The sequence below is a fragment of the Mixophyes fleayi genome, chromosome 9, assembly GCF_038048845.1.
Source record: "Mixophyes fleayi isolate aMixFle1 chromosome 9, aMixFle1.hap1, whole genome shotgun sequence".
Classification (NCBI taxonomy): Eukaryota; Metazoa; Chordata; class Amphibia; order Anura; family Limnodynastidae; genus Mixophyes; species Mixophyes fleayi.
The window spans coordinates 14,731,938-14,751,572 of NC_134410.1; the positions used below are offsets into that span (position 1 = coordinate 14,731,938).

Below are 19,635 nucleotides of genomic sequence, written 5' to 3' on the forward strand. Positions count from 1 at the left end.
TATACAGGTATTGTTTAAACGAGTTTACACATTAATTAGCATGATTTTTGTGTACATAATATACAGCACAAAACCTAATAAAGGAAAACTCAAACACAAATACATACATACACACAGAATGACAACTGAATGAACTTGGAGGAAGGAACTAAATCTCTCATGGTAACTCAGTTCCTGCATATGATTTCTTACAGGAACTTTTCCTTCTCACTGGCAGGCAGTAGTGTCTGCGTTCTCTCCTCCCCGGGGGTGTTCCCTAATCTTCCCTTCGGCCAGTACACTCTATCCTGGGATCAGAGCTCCGTGCACAGGAATGCCACAGGCTGCTATGGGGCACACAATGGGTACACAATGTATAAAGTCGGGTGGATTTCTTAAGATCAGCCTCCTCCTGGTGTCAATATTTGCAGTAGGTAGGTAAAATGTATACCTACAGAATGTTATATATAGATATAGATATATATATTATATGTGTGTGTATATATATATATATATATATATATATATATATATATATATATATATATATATATATATATATATATATATATATGTGTGTGTGTATGTATGTTAGATATTATCTTTTCATCTCTATAATATATCAGTATATTTAATCTTCTTTCTATGTCATTTTTCTTATCTATCTCCTCTGTCTCTTCTCACGTTACGTGTCTGTATCATAGACACAGAAACAGAATTAACATTTGTCAGTCTTTCAGGGCTCTTCTATACAGGTGTTTGAAAAATAATCTAAAAAAGTACACAAACCCTTGCACTTTGTCCTAACTTTTAACGTAGCGTTAGAAGCCTCCGTGCAGCATAGTAGAAGTTGTGCTTTAAAGAGCGCCAACACGGAATTTCATGCTATTGTGCTGAGCGTAGATGATGCAAGCGAAGTCAAAATTTATACTAAGTAAAGAGAAGATTTGTGATAAAGTGTGTGTGTGTGTGTGTGTGTGTATAGGTCCATTTGCTTAAATTATTATTTAATCATTAAAGCATGTGTGATAAGCTTTAACAAAGTGCTTGGAACATGTAAAATTAACGCCTGTTTGTATGAGTCTTAATAGTCTCATTTAGGGGCCTGATTAACATGGTTTTACCCCGTTAAGTAACATTTGTCATCGCAGCGATGACAGATGACTTAACGGAGCAATTTACCATTAAATTCATGTCAGGACAACGCATGTGATAAGAGTCTCAGAGATGACTCCTTTCCAATGACAACTCCGGGTTGTGAGTTGGAGTCTTCAGTGCGCGAGTGCAGGGAACAGTATCGTTAAGCAGAGAAGATCCCCTCCTGCGATGCTCTCCACATAGGATGGAATGGCTCATACTGTCTTCAGCTTAGGTTTTTGGAGTCTGATAAATGTAACCAGATCGCAGTTCCCATTGCAAATTATAAGGACTGCTGTATTGTGCGGTACTTTGCCTAATTCAGGAGATATCTCCTACATGAGGCATTTGTTAAACTGCTTACATACTTAAATATTCCTGGCCATGCAGAAACAGGCTTGGTAAATAGGCCCCTTGTGCATACAACTTTCCTGGCGAAGGATCCAGCGCAGCGGCAGAGGCTTCTTCTGGATCCCATTGTAAAATACCAGTAACGCCATCCTAATGAATTAACTAGTGCTATGCTTTTGCCGGAGTCTATGCCGCCATTTTGGCTCTTCACCGCTCCTTAAATAGAGCCCTAACCTTCATATTATTATAAAATAATATAAAACAGGGGCAAATTCAAGAGCAACGCGGTGCGCGCATTATTACCGTTGCTATGGTAACTTTAACACAGATTTTTGCTCGCGGCTCACAGATCTGCAAGCAAATATTGCCATTGAAATTAACGTAGTAACAATAATAATGCGCATTATCACTGTAGTAACGGTAATTGTGCGCGGGCCACAATTGAATCTGCCCCTTAGACTAACACAAAGAGCACGGTATAAGAACATGGAACTATATTAGGGATTTTTGGACAATCAACTCATTTATTTTTCCCTTTATCATGTTACTCTCACAGCAGGTGAATTCCCGGTGACGTGTCCCCCAAATGCAGGGTTCCCAAACGGGCTCACACACCTAACCAATGGGCTGAATGTGGGAAGCACTGCCAAATTCCTGTGCCCCACAGGAGAGTACTCGTGGCCCGTCAGCAGCCGAACATGCAAATCAGATGGGCAATGGAATGCAATGAGATCCAGCACCGGGAGAAAGTCAAGCCAAATCTATTGCAGAAGTGAGTAGTAATAGTTGAGTATGAATGAAAATCGCAGTGTATGGGAACTGAGTTCTGTCATTGCCAAGGAGAGGAGTAAAGAACTCACACTCTGACTGTACCATGAAACTGAGTAACACTGCAATGGCAATGGGCACTTTCTGGGTATGGTAATAGGAATCTACTGGGGATGATAACTGGTACTTACCAGGGATGGCAATGGGCACTTACTGGGTACAGTAATAGGAACTTACTTGGGACAGTAAATGGTACTTATCAGTTGGACATGTTAATGGGGATTTGTTGGGGATGGTAATGATGGCTTGTTGGGCATGGTAATGAGGACTTGTTGGGTATGGTAATGAGGACATGTTTGGGATGGTAATGGGAATTACTGGATAATGTAATAGGAACTTACTGGGGATGACACCTGGTACTTTACCCGGGATGTCAATGAGCACTTACTGGGTATTGTAATAGGAATCTACTGGGGATGATAACTGGTAGTTACCAGGGATGGCAATGGGCACTTGTTGGGTATGGTAATGGAGATTTGTTGGGGATGGTAATGAGGACTTGTTGGGCATGGTAATGGGGATTTGTTGGGAATGGTAATAAGGACTTGTTTGGGATGGTAATGGGGAATTACTGGGTAATGAAATAGGAACTTACTGGGGATGACACCTGGTACTTTACCCGGGATGTCAATGAGCACTTACTGAGTATTACAATAGGAACTTAATGGGGATGATAACTGGTATTTATCAGGGATGGTAATGGGGACTTGTTGGAGATGGTAATGGGGACTTGTTGGGGATGGTAATGGCAATTTTCTATTTATGCAATTGGATTTATTTTAATGTCTGTGAAGATGAAAACAAATGTATCTTGTACTGCTATATCATCTGCTGGATACTGTATTTTACGCTTTCAGAAATGAGATGTCCTGAACCGCTGGAATTTGAAAATGGAGGGTTTCACCCCAGGGGGCCTTATCTAGTAGGATCAAATATTACCTTCATGTGTAATGATGGTTACATTCCCAGAGGATCCATGGAAAGAACATGTAAGATAAATGGAAAGTGGAGCGGAGAGACCGCAGTCTGTGACGATGGAGGTGAGTAGCTGATAAACAAAAACTAACCTGTTTAGGGAAAGGCAAGTGCTACCTACAATTTAAATAGTCAATTCACAGTAGTCCAGGGTATAATAGCTTTTGGTGTTTGTGATAAAAGACCACTTCAAAGTATTCCAAGCAGTCACTCCACAGTCCAATGAAGACCAGCTGCTCAAGTTGGGATCAATAAATTTGGTTAAAACATTGCCAACACAGGTGCCACCATCTCAATAACATGAAAAGAATTCACTACATAAAATGCAATCGGGAGGGCAGGAAGAGATGCAACCACCACATCTGCTCCAATACCATAGCGGCTAAGGAGCAGGCACCAAGGTGTTAGAGGTCCTGGGTTCAAATCCAGATAGACACTGAAAGTGAGAAGTGTCATGGTTGTATGCGTTGTGCTCAACAGCTGGTCACTGCTCTGACCCCGGGATCGCCCCTGGAGCACAGAAAACAGGGAACCGATATGATGTGGATGAAAAAGTCTCATACTGGTGTTCCCGCGGCCTTTTTCTCATGGGATCAGCACAGAGAACTTGTTTAGAGAGCAGGCGGTGGAGCGGGACTGATGCCAGCTGTCAATGTGAGTCCTGCACCCTCTCGTCTTGCAAGATACATTTTCTAAAATGCTGTATGCATTCTATTACTAATTTCCAAAGATGTCATCCTGTGACTGACTGACTTCTATTTTCTGTAGCCATTGTTATTTTTCTTAATAATACTTTAGTTTTCTAGCCCTGCATGACGCCTTTGTTGTCCCACTGAATATCTCTTTTGTTATATCTGTCTTTGTTATATCTCTCTTTGTTATATCTCTTTTGTTATATCTCTCTTTTGTTATATCTCTCTTTTGTTATATCTCTCTTTTGTTATATCTCTCTTTTGTTATATCTCTCTTTGTTATATCTCTCTTTTGTTATATCTCTCTTTTGTTATATCTCTCTTTTGTTATATCTCTTTTGTTATATCTTACTTTTTCTCAGATCCTTTTTCCTTCGACCTCCCTGAGGAAGTAGGAGAGTATTTTGCGGGGTCACTTTCTGGAATCTTGAACACCAATAACAATAAAGGTAACTCGTTTGTAACGCATAGCTTGATTCCACACACAAACAAACACACTCACGCAGAAGTAGCCAGCCTGCGGCTCTCCTGTTGTGGGACTACAGGTACCAACATGTCTTGTCTTGTCCAGCAGCAGCTGGACAGCTACAGGTTGTCTACACCTCTTTTACGTCACACAAGTTGTTTCTAATATTTGAAGTCAATATTTTGCCACCAAATTCTGTTTTGCACCATAAAAACAAAAATGTAACAAAATCCATTCTGTGCGATAATGGACTATTTTGTATAAAATGCATAGCAGGGAAGTTTTTCCCAAATAACACACCTGGGATAAACCTTTATTCCAAACCAAATAAAGACACGGACACAAAATTAAAGTTGGAATGAATGACGGTATTTATTTATAATTAAACTAATAGGACTGTAAGGCGGACGAGAGCAGGGCAGTCAGGAACGCAAAACCAATAAGGTGGAAAGGTCAGACCATAATACCACCAACCCAGGATCATACCTTATCTATTGGCCGGTGCTAAGATCAAGTCCAACGGCAAGACTACGCCCCCAATAAACTCCGCCAGTATAAACCATACAAAACTGGCCCAAAGGTCCTACTAACAAAACGGACCAACCATGGTATGACACCATAACCGCAGGGGGGTAGTGACCTATGACAAGATCACCCAAGCACCATATGCACAGTTACAGACTGCACTGTTCTCCTACTCTCAACAACTCCGTTCAAAGTTATGTAACCAATTGTAGGGAGGGCGGGAGGAATCCGGAAGCAGGAAGGGCAGAAGCCTCTGCACACTGACTTATAACTGTGTATAAGTCCCAACCCCTTCCTGCACTCATTGGCTGAAACTTACAGGAATCCACAGCTAATAGGTTCTTTGGTAAGTCACTCACCCGCATGATTTTAACTGCGTTTAGTCTGAGGGACACACTTCTCTTAAAACGGGATGAATTACTATTACGAGTCTCAAATTTACACCTTTTTGGAAAACGTCTCCCTTTAATAATGCAAGGTAACCATCACTCCTTTCCCCCTCTCATTGGCTGTTCACCCAAGTGTGGTGGCAGCTACAAGTAGCTTTTTAATATACTACAAAAGGGTGAGTGGGAGAGCCCAAGAACAAGTCCATCTTACATTGTATCACCTTTTCTAAAATGACAACTTACTAATGCCGCTGCTATCCTCTGATGACCTTTTCTTATCGCCGCTGCTCTCCCTCTATATATTTTTCTTTCGAATGGATTCTTTAGAGAGAGCTTAAATCATTATCTCTCCTACCCCCCCTCTCTAGTATCAAAAAGTGCGGGACGCACACTGAAGATACAGAAGGACGGCATTCTCAATGTCTATATCCTCTTAGACGCCTCTGAGAGTGTTGGTGAGGAGAATTTCGAGATCTCCAAAGAGTGTACAGAGATTCTCGTCAGCCAGGTTTGTGTCACACCATGACGGTTTTATTCATGTATCCTGATTTGTCTATGTACAAGTGGAACTGGTCATCGCTGGCTAGACATAGGAGCGGTATTAGGTATCTCACTTATGCAGTGCAAACGGGTCAATTATAACTAAGCTAGCAACTTCATCATCATCAATTATTTATATAGCGCCACTAATTCCGCAGCGCTGTACAGAGAACTCACTCACATCAGTCCCTGCCCCATTGGAGCTTACAGTCTAAATTCCCTAATATAGACACACACTCACACAGACAGAGAGGGAGAGTCTAGGGTCAATTTTGATAGCAGCCAATTAACCTACTAGTATGTTTTTCGATAGATAGGTAGATTTGAGATAGATAGATATGAGAGAGATTACGGGCCTGATTCATTAAGGAAAGTTAAGCAAAAGTAAGTAAGGCAAACCATGTTGCATTTAAGGGAGAGGTCAATTTAAAATGTGATGACAGATTTATAGTTGGGGTAGGGCATGTCCTAGATCAACTTTAAATTTCAGTGTACAAATAAGCTATCAAGTATTTGTGTGCTACATGAAAAAACAGCCAGTATTTAACTTATGTGCAAAATAATAAACTAATTTGCACCCCTTGCATAGTGACATGGTTTTGTCCAGAAAACTTACTCATTTTTTTGCTTAACTTTCCTTAATGAATCAGGCCCTACATGTCCATCTATTATTTTATTTTCTCTTCACACCCTTATTTTTCTTTTATATTCCTCACTATATCACATTATTGTTTATTTTTCTTTCCTATAGTCCTTCCTTTTCCAAATCATGTTCCTCCTCCAGTGTTCACTTCCTCTCTTTCTACCTGCACCCCTTCCCCCCTTACCTATCTTGTTATTCTTGTCTCTTGTCTTTAGCTTGGACAGTTTGATATGAAGATTCAATTTGGAATACTCTCCTACGCTTCAGAGCCTAATGTAATTGTCAAGATTCACGACGAGGACGCAGATGACCCTGACGAAGTGTTGAATATTATCGGCAAGGATCTCAAATACAGCAGTGAGGAGCAGAGTTCCCCCGTTTTTACTTTTTCTACCTATACTAGAGAAATGATAAGATGGTGGTAAAAGTCAATAACCTACACAAAGTATTATTCTTCATCTTCACTCTAGATCACAAGGAGAAATCTGGAACAAATATTTATGCCGCTTTGAAATCGGTACTAGATATGATGTCATTTCAAGAGACCAAGTACAAGAACAAGGACGAATGGAACTCCATCCATCACGCCATTATACTGTTGACGGATGGTGAGAGATACAATGTTTTACTTTTTATTGATGGTGTTATTTTACTCTAATTGGGCTATTCAAGGTCCAAGTTTGTCCCAGTGTAATGTTGTAGTTAAAGCATGATTTGACAACTTGTAATTCTCTGGATGTTCTGACAGGGCGTGCAGGCACATGCCAGGGGCTGGCAGGGCTTGGGGGGCATCCAAGCCAAGGTGGGCTACCTTGAGCTGGGTCACCTGCATTTTTATCCTTTTACAATGTTCCTAATAGGCTGCTGAGCCGAGTATGGCCACCCCTTTGGGCTAAAATTTGCCAGCCCTTCCCAACCACCACATCAGAGTGACAGGCTGTTTACTTTTGTTTGGTTGTCTACAATTAGGCTTGTCATGTACTTTGACTACCGGAACTCTTACAGGAAATGACTGGCTCTTACGGACTCTTAGTGCAAAGGAGTGTCCTGGTATTCTTTGTACAATGTTCACTTTTTTTTAAGCAGTTTGATCACCCACCAAGGGTGCCATGAATAGCATTGTTATCACCAGAAGGAATGCCTACCGGTGATATGGTTCGTCTGTGTTTTCCGGCAATAGCTTCCACAGCATAACCATTACATACTGTATCTGTAAATACCTAATATGCAGAAGTTGTAGTCTAGAAATAGAGTTTGGATGACAACTGTCAGTTAAAGCTCCTCTGAGGTGTGGTTTGTATTCGGGGGCGGAACAGTTCCACACTGAACACTTGAGGCCAGATTTCAATTCAGTAAGCAACTAGATTACTGTCAATTTTGCAATTGCAGGAAAATCTAATATGGGAGGTCGACCTGTGGACATAATAAAGAGTATTAAAAACTTCCTGAACATCGCACAAAACAGGGAAGATTATCTAGGTGAGATTATCTACCTTGTATCTATCAATCTGTCTCATGTTTGTCTATCTATCTATTCACCACATTTTTCTCTCCTGCAGACATCTATGCTTTTGGCATCAGTGAGGAGGTAGATAAGACGGAACTGAGTGAGATTGCTTCTCAAAAAGATAAAGAAAAACACGTGTTTATCTTGAAAGATGCAGAAAGTATGAAGGACACGTTCCAGAAGATTATAGGTACTGTGCTCCAAATCCAATCCCTCACCCTCGTTCATCACCTGCCTGCAGGGAAGCCTTGTAGAACGCAGTGTGAACACCGCATCTTCTATAACAGGCTTGGGCAAGAGCTCTCTAGCTGTTGTGGTAATATAAGTGCCAGCAGGATCTGCTGTGTTAGTTCCACAACAGTTGGAGAGTTTACAACAGTTCTGGACCCTCTGCGTTGGGGTGGAGCAGAGCTTCTTGTGGAGGGGCACCCGTAAGCTAACTCCTATTTGTAACCCTCATGCCGTCTGCCTTTCTGTGGAAATATAGTTATCTGCTTATCTGCTTCATTGTGGCAAAGATAGAAAAGGGAGTGGAGGGAGGAATGAAATAAACAGATAAAAACTGATTGCTTCTCTACAGAAATCAAGAATTATGGGGAAATGTGCGGTCTCAACGACGAGACTTCAGAATCAGAGACGAGTCATCGATATCCTTGGAATGTGTTGATTAACGTGAGTGGAAAAATCTATTTTACTTCTGAATTTCAAAATTATATTTACATGTACGAGCATGTGTGAAATAGTCCAGAGATTAGCATGGTCGCTCAGTGGTTAGCACTTCTGCCTCACAGCGCTGGGGTCATGAGTTCAATTCCTGACCATGGCCTTATCTGTGTGGAGTTTGCATGTTCTCCCCGTGTTTGCGTGGGTTTCCGCCGGGTGCTCCGGTTTCTTCCCACACTCCAAAAACATACTGGTAGGTTAATTGGCTGCTATCAAAATTTACCCTAGTCTCTCTCTCTGTCTGTGTGTGTATGTGTTGGGGAATTTAGACTGTAAGCTCCAATGGGGCAGGGACTGATGTGAGTGGGTTCTCTGTACAGCGCTGCGGAATCAGTGGCGCTATATAAATAAATGGTGATGATGATGATGAGATGTTTCCCCAGCTGGGATAAATCAAATAAAACACTTTTTCTTTTATCTTGTCTTTTTTGTTTCAAATGTCAGGTTCCTTGTCGGAGGATACCTGCAACGTTTTACAGTAGAATCTATTAGTGGTTGTGCTGGGCAGGGAATGCGGAAGTGTTCAAAGTAAATGCAGTTTTCACTTTCAAATTAAAAGAGGTTTTCATAATGGACAGATTGCTGTATAAGAGAGATCCTCTGCAGTGTTTGTCTCTGTTTTGCAGTCTCAAGCCTCAAACCCTTGCTTCGCGTCGCTGATATCCAGTTCTTGGGTCCTTTCTGCTGCTCATTGCTTTAAAGAAGGCAAAGAAGCAAATTTATACTCGTTTGAAATTGGTAAGAAAATATGACGAATGCAGAAAGGGAATTTTTACATCAACCTATCTATCCCTATCTATCTATCTCATATCTATCGCTCATCAACATTTATTTATATAGCGCCAACAGATTCCGTAACTCTTTACAATTGAGAACAAACAGTAATATAACAATACTGGGTAATACATACAGACAGAGAGGTAAGAGGGCCCTGCTCGCAAGCTTACAATCTGTGGGACAATGGTTTGATACACAAGGGCATGTGCTACATCATATTGCCTATTTGTCCAGCTAGAATACAAAGGTTGAAAAGTATTTAGTGGGCTGTGTGATCATTCATACAGCAATGTTGGTCAGAGGGTTGTTGTCTTGTGTTAGCTGTGTAGAGGGTGGTAATAGGGTAACCTAGGGAGATTAAGAGGGTGGTAGAGGAATATTATAAGCTTGTCTGAAAGGTGGGTTTTCAGAGAACGCTTGAAGGTTTGAAGACTAGAGGAAAGTCTTATTGTGCGAGGGAGGGAATTCCACAAAATGGGTGCAGCCCGAAAAAAGTCTATCTATCTCATATCTACCTAGCCATATCTTTCTATATCATATCTATCTATCTGTTTCCCACCATCTTGCTGCCATTGGACGCAAAACTATTACAATCCACGATTTGATCCAGTAATTGTCATAACCACTAGGCGAGTTTTGGCACTCTGATGGGTGAATTACAGCAGCCAATCACCAAGAGTGCTGGACACTCACTTAGATGGCTCTTTGCTGTATGTTGTATTTATATCTACCCAACTTGCTATCCTCCTGTGGTGTCAATCTATATGTTTCTTTTGCACATTTCCGCCCCAAAGCAGCCTACTTCCTCATATGCACGCTGTAGTACATCAATACTAATGATTGATTCAAATGGCACCAAGAGATTGCTTATGCCAGTAGTGACTGTTAAAAATTACCCCCTACATCTCTGTAAATGCTATATATATATATATATCATTATGTGGTGTACTCTGCATTATACATATATATATATATATGTATAATGCAGAGTACACCACATAATGATCTTGTCTTGGCTGTATTGTTTCCTATGTAAATGTAGCTGGCCTTGTTTGAGTTTCCGTCTTGCAGTAAAAGCAATCTCTCTCATCTAGTCTCTCTCATCTGAGTGGTTTCATAAGCAGTTGGGATGTGGAGATTCCCCTTATATTAAAGATTTGTAGCTTTAGAAAGCTGTGCATAACATATGGTCATCACTTTGTTAATTCCTAGATTCAGAAACCTATAAATCCTACAACAAAAACTGGAAACTGCCCGTCTTCATTTTCTAAGTTGACCGGCGCTTCCTTACCATTATTGGCGCTCTTGTGTTGGATACAAATATAAAACATGTAAAACAAAATTAACTTGTGTGAGTGTGGCATTCTGGGTAAAATAGGCAATGGCACCATCTCTATTTAATTTAGGGGGAGAACTTTACCATGGAACGCAAATTGAGATCCATGATTGTTATCAGCTGCGCAGGAAAGTGAACAGAGGAGTACAAGAAGATTACGACTATGACGTGGCTCTTGTGAAACTGGACAAGAAAGTAAAATTCTCCAAGACGGCCAGGTACGAAGGGGGCTGTTGTCTTCCTATTTCCACACTGGCTCGTTGGTTAGCATCATAGTACTGGTGCCTCGGATTTCAATACGACTGGGACACTAAACTAAATTCGCCATAGCACGTGTGCTTTTGTTTTCGAGCTAGGTAAAATAGTTTGCAAGCTCCTCTGGGAAAGAGGGGGGGCATATAGGAACAAATATTCTTTGTACAGAGCTGCATACTATATTGGTGCTATATTAATTAGGAGTAATAATAAAACTGTTCTGATGTTTTCTGTATGACAGGCCGATCTGCATCCCCTGTACCGAGCCGGCCAACAGAGCCATGAAAAAAGGGAAAAGTGCCAACTGCAACGAACACCGTAAGAGCTCTTCTATGTCTCTTCTCTGTCCTATACAATATACAATTTTCAGACACACCCAGGGGCTTATTTGATAAAAAAAATGTTTAAAAACTGTGATTTTGAGCAACAAATTATATTTTAAAACATATCCTTAAAAGTAACATATGAAAGAAATTACATCATAAACAACCTTGTTTTTAACGTTCAAAATTTCTTTTTTTATGTAAGAAATCATTTTTTAAAACTGGTCTAAAATTGCTAATCGTTCCTCAAACTGAATCGCTAGAGTTTTGACTATCTCTAGATCATTTGTCTAAAACCTGTTATACAGTGTTATCAGTCTTTTGAAAATAGTGAATCTGTGCGGTGCATAACATACCAGAGGCAGCAACCTTCCTAAGTGTCCGCACTCCCAGCGCTAGTATGGGCTTAGGCCTTGTGTCACCAGGAACTGGATTTAAATATACACTCAGGGCAGATTTCTGTGCTATTTTATTGACGCTCATCTCACTGTGCTTACTGGACTGTTTTATTCCTGACCTACTCTGGGCCTGGTGTCTGTTTGCTGACTGACCATCCGTTAATGACCGAGACCGTGTCTGACCACTTCAGTCAGACCTTATATATTGCCTCCAAGTATGAGCTTTCTGTCTTTTGGCCTATAGTCTACTGTGGAAGATCTGTGGATCTCTCGCAAAAAAAGACAGCATCAACTCTAGCAAGAAGAAGGGTCCACTACTTAGACCCATGACAATTTGCTCAGGCCAAGGCTTACGCTGACCTTCTCTTATCTACTCTGGTTATTTTGGACCTCTCCTTTTGCGTGGAAAAGCAGGAGAAATATTAAGACTATATATTCAAATTCCTGCAAAAGCTCCCTTGGCTACTCTGCTTGCCGATGGCCACATTGCCAGTGCCTACCTTTATGTATTTCTTCTCCACCTTGTTACAGTGTCATTCAGCTACAGCATCCTGCCTCTCAACGTCCCTAGGCGGCTTATATCATTTTCCGAATTTTGGATAAAGCTCTCACCAGGGCATCACTACTTTAATTACTCCCTTTATCTTAGGCTTTTGGAATATTTTCAAGAAGCATGGATTGGTGTCATCAGTATTGACCAGCTTACTGCATGTCAATAGATCAATATGAAATTTGGTTTTGTAAACATTTTGACTTCAAAACATTTGTGTACGATTGAAGCTCTATAGCTTCAATAACTTTTGACAAGGCCTTTTTTTTAGAGAAGATCAAGGATAAGTTGGTAGGCCGAGATGTTCCAGCATCCCTTGATTACTTTGTCAATGTTTATTTCACAGAGCATTGAAGATTAAAAATTAGATAAACCTCATTTGGCTCCAACATTCCAAAAAAAGGTTTCCTGCAGAAGTACCCGTGCAGGTACATCAATTTCATGTTAACATAGGAACATGCCTTGATTTGAGATGATTCGTTGGTCTTTATATGTACTGCGGTACTAAAAACACCTTTGTTAGTCTGTGTTCCCAAAAACGCCAAAGCATAGGTGGTTCTGGCGCGGACATCCTGGGCAGTGTAGCTCTACGTTCAACCAGGTATCATCTAAAATGGTAAAATGGACCTTCCTGTTCATTTTTGTACACAATGTTATTTTCTACTCACATGTAGCTTTGAAGTATTGAAATCCAATTGTTCCTTTTGAGAAATATTGTTACATTACAGTTATTGATGCAGATGTAATTGCTGCAGGGTCTATTCGCTTTAAGACTGTTCCCCTTACCTTGCAAATATGGCTCCTACCCAAGGAAATGATCACCTTATGTGTCATTACATAAATATTTAGATCAGGCACTTTTAGGATCACCTAGACTTCGACAACATCTATCTCTTTTGATTGGAGGTTGAGTGAAGGTTTCTTCTGTGGTCGTTCATGTGTGTCTTGAAAAATAACAACTCCATTAATTTGCATCGCTCTCACTCTATGAATATTCAGAATTCACCAGAAGAGAGGCCAGGAGTTTACCACAGAACTGTACCTTTGATTGTGCCATCAACTTACCTATTGGTAACATTACTCCCAGAGGGGTCATGTGTTTCTCCTTTCAGTTCCAGAAATCAAATCAATGTCCGATTACAATAAGGAAAGCTTAGAAGAGAGGAATTATCTGGGAATCTACTTTCCTGGATTATGCTGCTTTCGTTTTCATCGAGAAAAAACATGGCACCACCTTCCACTTATCTTGAAACATTTTGATTGAATTTATGGAGCCACACTCTTCTCTAGACTTGTATTTTCTCAAAGCAAAAAATAAGCGAGACATAAAAATGCAAAAGAATGAATTCCTAATTCATGTATGTTATTTTTCTTTCATAACGTAATTTTTCCTGTTCCCCACCTGTAATATATAGCATTAGACCTTTTGAAATATGATTGTGGCAGACATTATTCCAATGGTGGGGTGGACTAGGAGTCATGAAAATGAGAGAAGAATCACACTCGATGCGGTAACTGGAAAAAGTTCAGGGTAACAGATAAATAAACGTAGATAAGACTGAGCCAAAATATCAGCTCTAGCAGAATCTGATCGGAAATCAAGATGATAACAAATGACGATATCAGAACAAATACGGCCTGGAAGGACGGACACAATAGACATGAGTCTGGCAAAAGGGTTGCAATTCGCATGGTAATAACAAGAACAATGCCTACTTAATTCTGGCAACTTCTGCTGCTAAACCCCATTCTCTGTATTCCCTCAGGTCAGCGTTTATTGGGCAAAAGTGAAATACCAGCTGGATTTCTGTCTGTTGCTAAAGCAAGTCCAGATACACCTAATAAAAAAGAGTTGGAAGAGAAGCATGTCCAGATAAAGGTTGATAATGCCGTAAGTAACAGTCTCTAACTGGTGTTATCATATATACTATCAAAAATATTCTGTCAAGATATATATATAGATATATATATATATATATATATACACACAATCTTTATATATCTATCTCTATTCCTTGCATCCATCAACCAATGACCAATGTAATGTGACCTTATATCCAATCATTCTATCGACTCTCTCTATAAGCCATTGCCTAATGCCACTTCAAATCCTTTCAATCACTTCTATCAAACAGAATCTAATGTCACTTTATACCCCATCCATCCTTCTCTCTGTAAACCAGGGTCAAATGTCACTTTATACCCCATCCATCCTTCTCTCTCTATAAACCGGCGTCTAATGTCACTTTATACCCCATCCATCCTTCTCTCTCTATAAACCGGCGTCTAATGTCACTTTATACCCCATCCATCCTTCTCTCTATAAACCAGCGTCTAATGTCACTTTATACCCCATCCATCCTTCTCTTACAACCAGCGTCTAATGTTACTTTATACCCCATCCATCCTTCTCTCTATAAACCGGCGTCTAATGTCACTTTATACCCCATCCATCCTTCTCTCTATAAACCGGCGTCTAATGTCACTTTATACCCCATCCATCCTTCTCTCTATAACCAGCGTCTAATGTCACTTTATACCCCATCCCTTCTTCTCTCTATAACCAGCATCTAATGTCACTTTATACCCCATCCATCCTTCTCTCTATAAACCGGCATCTAATGTCACTTTATACCCCGTCCATCCTTCTCTCTATAAACCAGCGTCTAATGTCACTTTATACCCCATCCATCCATCCTTCTCTCTATAAACCAGCGTCTAATGTCACTTTATACCCCATCCATCCTTCTCTCTATAAACCAGCGTCTAATGTCACTTTATATCCCATCCATCCTTCTCTCTATAAACCAGCATCTAATGTCACTTTATACCCCATCCATCCTTCTCTCTATAAACCAGCATCTAATATCACTTTATACCCCATCCATCCTTCTCTCTATAAACCAGCATCTAATATCACTTTATACCCCATCCATCCTTCTCTCTATAAACCAGCATCTAATATCACTTTATACCCCATCCATCCTTCTCTCTATAAACCAGCGTCTAATGTCACTTTATACCCCATCCATCCTTCTCTCTATAAACCAGCATCTAATATCACTTTATACCCCATCCATCCTTCTCTCTATAACCAGCATCTAATATCACTTTATACCCCATCCATCCTTATCCACGAGCCATTTTGTAATGTCACTTTATATCTCAATCAGTGTTTCCTCTATCAACATGTTTTGTTTTTGTCCAGAGAGATACTTGCACATTGGCTATTCATAGCTGGGATCACTTCAAAAATATCAGCATCAATGACATGGCGTCACCACGACATCTCTGTGTAGAGGGAGACATGTCATGTAAGGGTAAGCGTTTCCTAAATAAGACCCGAATATTATCTTCTACTGATAACGAGGACAGTTATTGTCTTTTTCTAGGTAGAGAGTACAAAATTTGAAGATTTACTTGAAGGGGGAGATATATCCTCTCCGATGTTTAGGAGAACTTATTGGGTACAAAGTGCCCGGCCCCCTGGTTGCCGACAGTAAATTTATTTAAAATAGTTTTCTCCCATCGATAAGAAAAAAGTAGGTAGAGGTCAGCTCCATCGTAACAATACATTAATATAGACAGAAGTGTAAGAGCAATGAATTGGGGATTTTGTAGGTTTGTACACCTCTTGCTTATAACCCCCCCCCCAAAGCATTTTCATTTTATATGCTGCTTTTAGTTTGACTTCTGATCAAGTGTTAACATGTCAATAAAAAATACGTCAACAACTTTTTAAAGAATTGTAAGTAAATAATATTGTTGATAGTTAATCACGACGGGCACTTACTAGTTTTCTTGCATATATTATTGAAGTTCTTAGAACCATGGAGGTCTATATACCTTCTATTCTTGGTAACTGGCCCCGGAATAACATGTTCCTTTCCCCCCTAACAGGAGAATCGGGTGGATCACTCTTTGTTGATTTGAGGGAAAGGCAGAGATTCTTTCAGGTGAGATACAAGAGATAGCGATAGACTGTATGATGTATTTAGTAATATGGTGGAAAACACACTGGTGGAAAAAAACTGTGCTAGCTACTGCTATCTGCTTTTATTGCACTAGTCTAATCAAAGCTATTTTTTGTATATTTTACTTTCGCACTTTTTTTAAATAACTTTCAAAATCTACGGAGATAATAAAGTCATTAAATAACTATTTCTTCCACTACATTGTTTTTCCAGCTTTGTTTCTCCCCCATCTCTATCTTATGTGATCACCCCCAGACTCACTTTCACCATCACCCCCCAGATTCTGTCACTGAAACCTTGTGACTTTCTGTAGGGTCTCAGTTACTCAACTCTTTCTTACTCCCCCTCTTAGGTTGGGATTCTCAGCTTTGGAATATATAACCCTTGCAAAACACGGGGTACGCGTAAGCACGCAGATAACGCCCGGGATTTTTATGTGAACGTCATGGAGGTCTTGCCCTGGCTGCAAAAACACCTGGCAGAAGAACTGGATTTTCTACCAGGAATAGAGGCCCAAGAGAAGGTCGTCTGTCCTACGTGACAGAATGCTATGCGGGACAGATCTGTTCCTGAAGGCCGATTCAAAATATGTTATTCACTCGCATCAAATTCTTTAGCATTCACATGATGCAGCCTAACATACTTTATAACGCAGCTTTTTTTTTTTATATTGGACTGTGGTTTCTGTTATTGAGTAAAATTAAAATAAAAAATCTAGTCTAACAATGGCTGTCCGGCTTCCTCTGTGTATAGAATGCTGATCTTACTCACCGATTTAATAATCATTTCATTACAAGATAAGTAACGTAGTGAATGCTAGGATTCCTACTTAAGATCTATGCCTTTACATTATTAGGTTGTCTATTTCCAGGGCCTTGGAATCCAACACAAAACTTATTCTCTGGATACAGTTCTGGCCAATGGAGAAAACACAAGAGATAAACAAAAATAAACACAGTGCGCCTGAGTCATTAAGGAAAGTAAGGCAAAAAAACAAAAGTAAATGGGCCTGCTGGCTGAGAAAGTCCGCTTCCCAGTTGTCTACCCTGGGCTGAACACCGCCGCGATGGCTGGAACATTTCCAATGTATGATCCAAGCAGTCTCCTTAATGGGTCGGGGCACTCCTGCCTCCCTGATGATTCAGCTATGCCATGGCGGTGTCAGATTGGACCTCTACCGACCTTCCTTAGACAATGATCATGGTACTGAAAATCAATACCTGATCATGGTATTGAAAATCGACCCGAGTTCCAGTACGATTATCGGAAGCTTTGCCTCCTCCGGAGTACAAAGTCCCTGAAAACAGTACTGAAGTGTAAACACCCCCTAATCTCTGAGACTGGCGTCTGTGGGTACTAAGATCCAGTCCCATATGGTGAATGGGCGACCTTTTGAGGTGGTCGCTCAATGACTGCCAAAGAAGCGACTGATGAACTCGTGGACACAGTCTGATGCACCGAGTGGTCGGTTGCAAGTGAGATTTGTTCCATTCCGAGACTAGTTTATTTTTGAACTCCTGGGAGTGAAACCAAAGGTGAAGACCATCTTGCCTAACACCCTCATACAGAAGTGCACAGACAACAGTTGTTGAGTCAGGAGGGACTTCACCACTCCCTGTAGGTAAAGAAAGGAAAAAATCCCACTTTGTCGGATGAAATTAAATAAATGACTCAAAGAATTAGCATCCACAAATAAACAGGAGCCCTGCTCCTGTGGGCACTATAAAAAGGTAAATGCTAGCAACCAATGGGTGTACAGAGGGGGGTGGGGTGGGGGGAGACAGTGCCGTAACTAGCCATTTTAGTGCCCTGGGCGAGACAGGGAACCGGCGCCCCCCATCTAAGTGGGAGTGTCAATTGTCGGGTGGGTGTGGTCAACCTACTGTGGGGGCGTGGCTAGCACTTTACAAGTTCTAGACCGCACTGAAACCACCTCCCTCTCCATTATTCTTGGTCTGGCTTTGTAAGGATCTTTATGTAATAAGCCTCCATAGAATCAAAGTACTTTAAATGCAGCTATCATATGCTAGCTGTATAAAAAAATTAATTGGTTATTGAAATAAAACTCACTGAAACAAATTAAAACATAAATGTAATGGTACCATCTGTATCACACTGCCCCTTCATCCCACTGTGCTCTCCATAACAGTTTCTCCTTTATCACACCGTGCCATGGAGCCATCTCTATCATTGTGCCCCCTTGTCACCATCACACTAAATATAATATATATAACACAAAACAAATGGGAGGGGACGCCAAATAGTATAATACTGTATATAAAAATACAGAAAGGTGTACCAAAAGTCAGAATCTTAACCACTAAATAGGTATAGACACTCAGGTAATAATAGTGGATCAACAGGAAGAAGGAAATGAGGAACCACTCTAGAACACCAGCGCCGTGCCAATATAATATGCGTACCAGATAAAAGATCTTTAAAGCTTATCTGTAGGTATAACCGGTATCTTCACCAATCAAGTTGAGCCTTATTACCCCATGGGAATAGCAGATGCTTCATACAATGTTGAAAGGTTCCAGAACTGGCACTTCATATATACTCAGTAGTATTCAGGATAATGGAGAGGAAGAAACTCACATAGTGTAATGCTGTATAGCAATACATTTATTACATAAATAATGTGGATGTGCACTTACATAAAAAATATATATATATATATATACACACACATGTACACACACACATACAATATAAAGAGCCTCCTAGTGTCCGCCGTACCTTACAGAGAGCATTCCTGTGACCGCCATACCTTACAGAGAGCATTCCTGTGACCGCCATACTATACAGAGAGCATTCCTGTGACCGCCATACTATACAGAGAGCATTCCTGTGACCGCCATACTATACAGAGAGGATTCCTATGATCACCATACTATACAGAGAGCATTCCTATGACCACCATACTATACAGAGAGCATTCCTGTGACCGCCATACTATACAGAGAGGATTCCTATGATCGCCATACAATACAGAGAGCATTTCTGTGACCACCATACTATACAGAGAGCATTCCTGTGACCACCATACTATACAGAGAGCATTCCTGTGACCGCCATACTATACAGAGAGGATTCCTATGATCACCATACAATACAGAGAGCATTCCTGTGACCACCATACTATACAGAGAGGATTCCTATGATCACCATACTATACAGAGAGCATTCCTGTGACCACCATACTATACAGAGAGCATTCTTGTGACTGCAATACAGATAAATACCTCACCTGAAATTAATAGACCC

General features: G+C 40.5%; 1 protein-coding gene across 1 annotated transcript; it reads left to right on the top strand.

Moving 5' to 3' along the window:
* The first annotated feature begins 227 nt into the window (after positions 1 to 227).
* LOC142102033 (complement C2-like) lies at positions 228 to 17,080 on the top strand. Its single transcript, XM_075186549.1, has 18 exons — positions 228 to 413; positions 2,024 to 2,239; positions 3,153 to 3,335; positions 3,751 to 3,924; positions 4,325 to 4,411; positions 5,711 to 5,850; positions 6,741 to 6,882; positions 6,996 to 7,133; positions 7,915 to 8,004; positions 8,085 to 8,222; positions 8,613 to 8,704; positions 9,382 to 9,493; positions 10,939 to 11,086; positions 11,365 to 11,441; positions 14,161 to 14,285; positions 15,603 to 15,714; positions 16,295 to 16,350; positions 16,721 to 17,080. Exons 1-18 carry the CDS (start codon positions 314 to 316, stop codon positions 16,907 to 16,909), a joined length of 2,319 nt encoding a protein of 772 aa, XP_075042650.1. The 5' UTR covers positions 228 to 313; the 3' UTR covers positions 16,910 to 17,080.
* Positions 17,081 to 19,635: the final 2,555 nt, after the last annotated feature.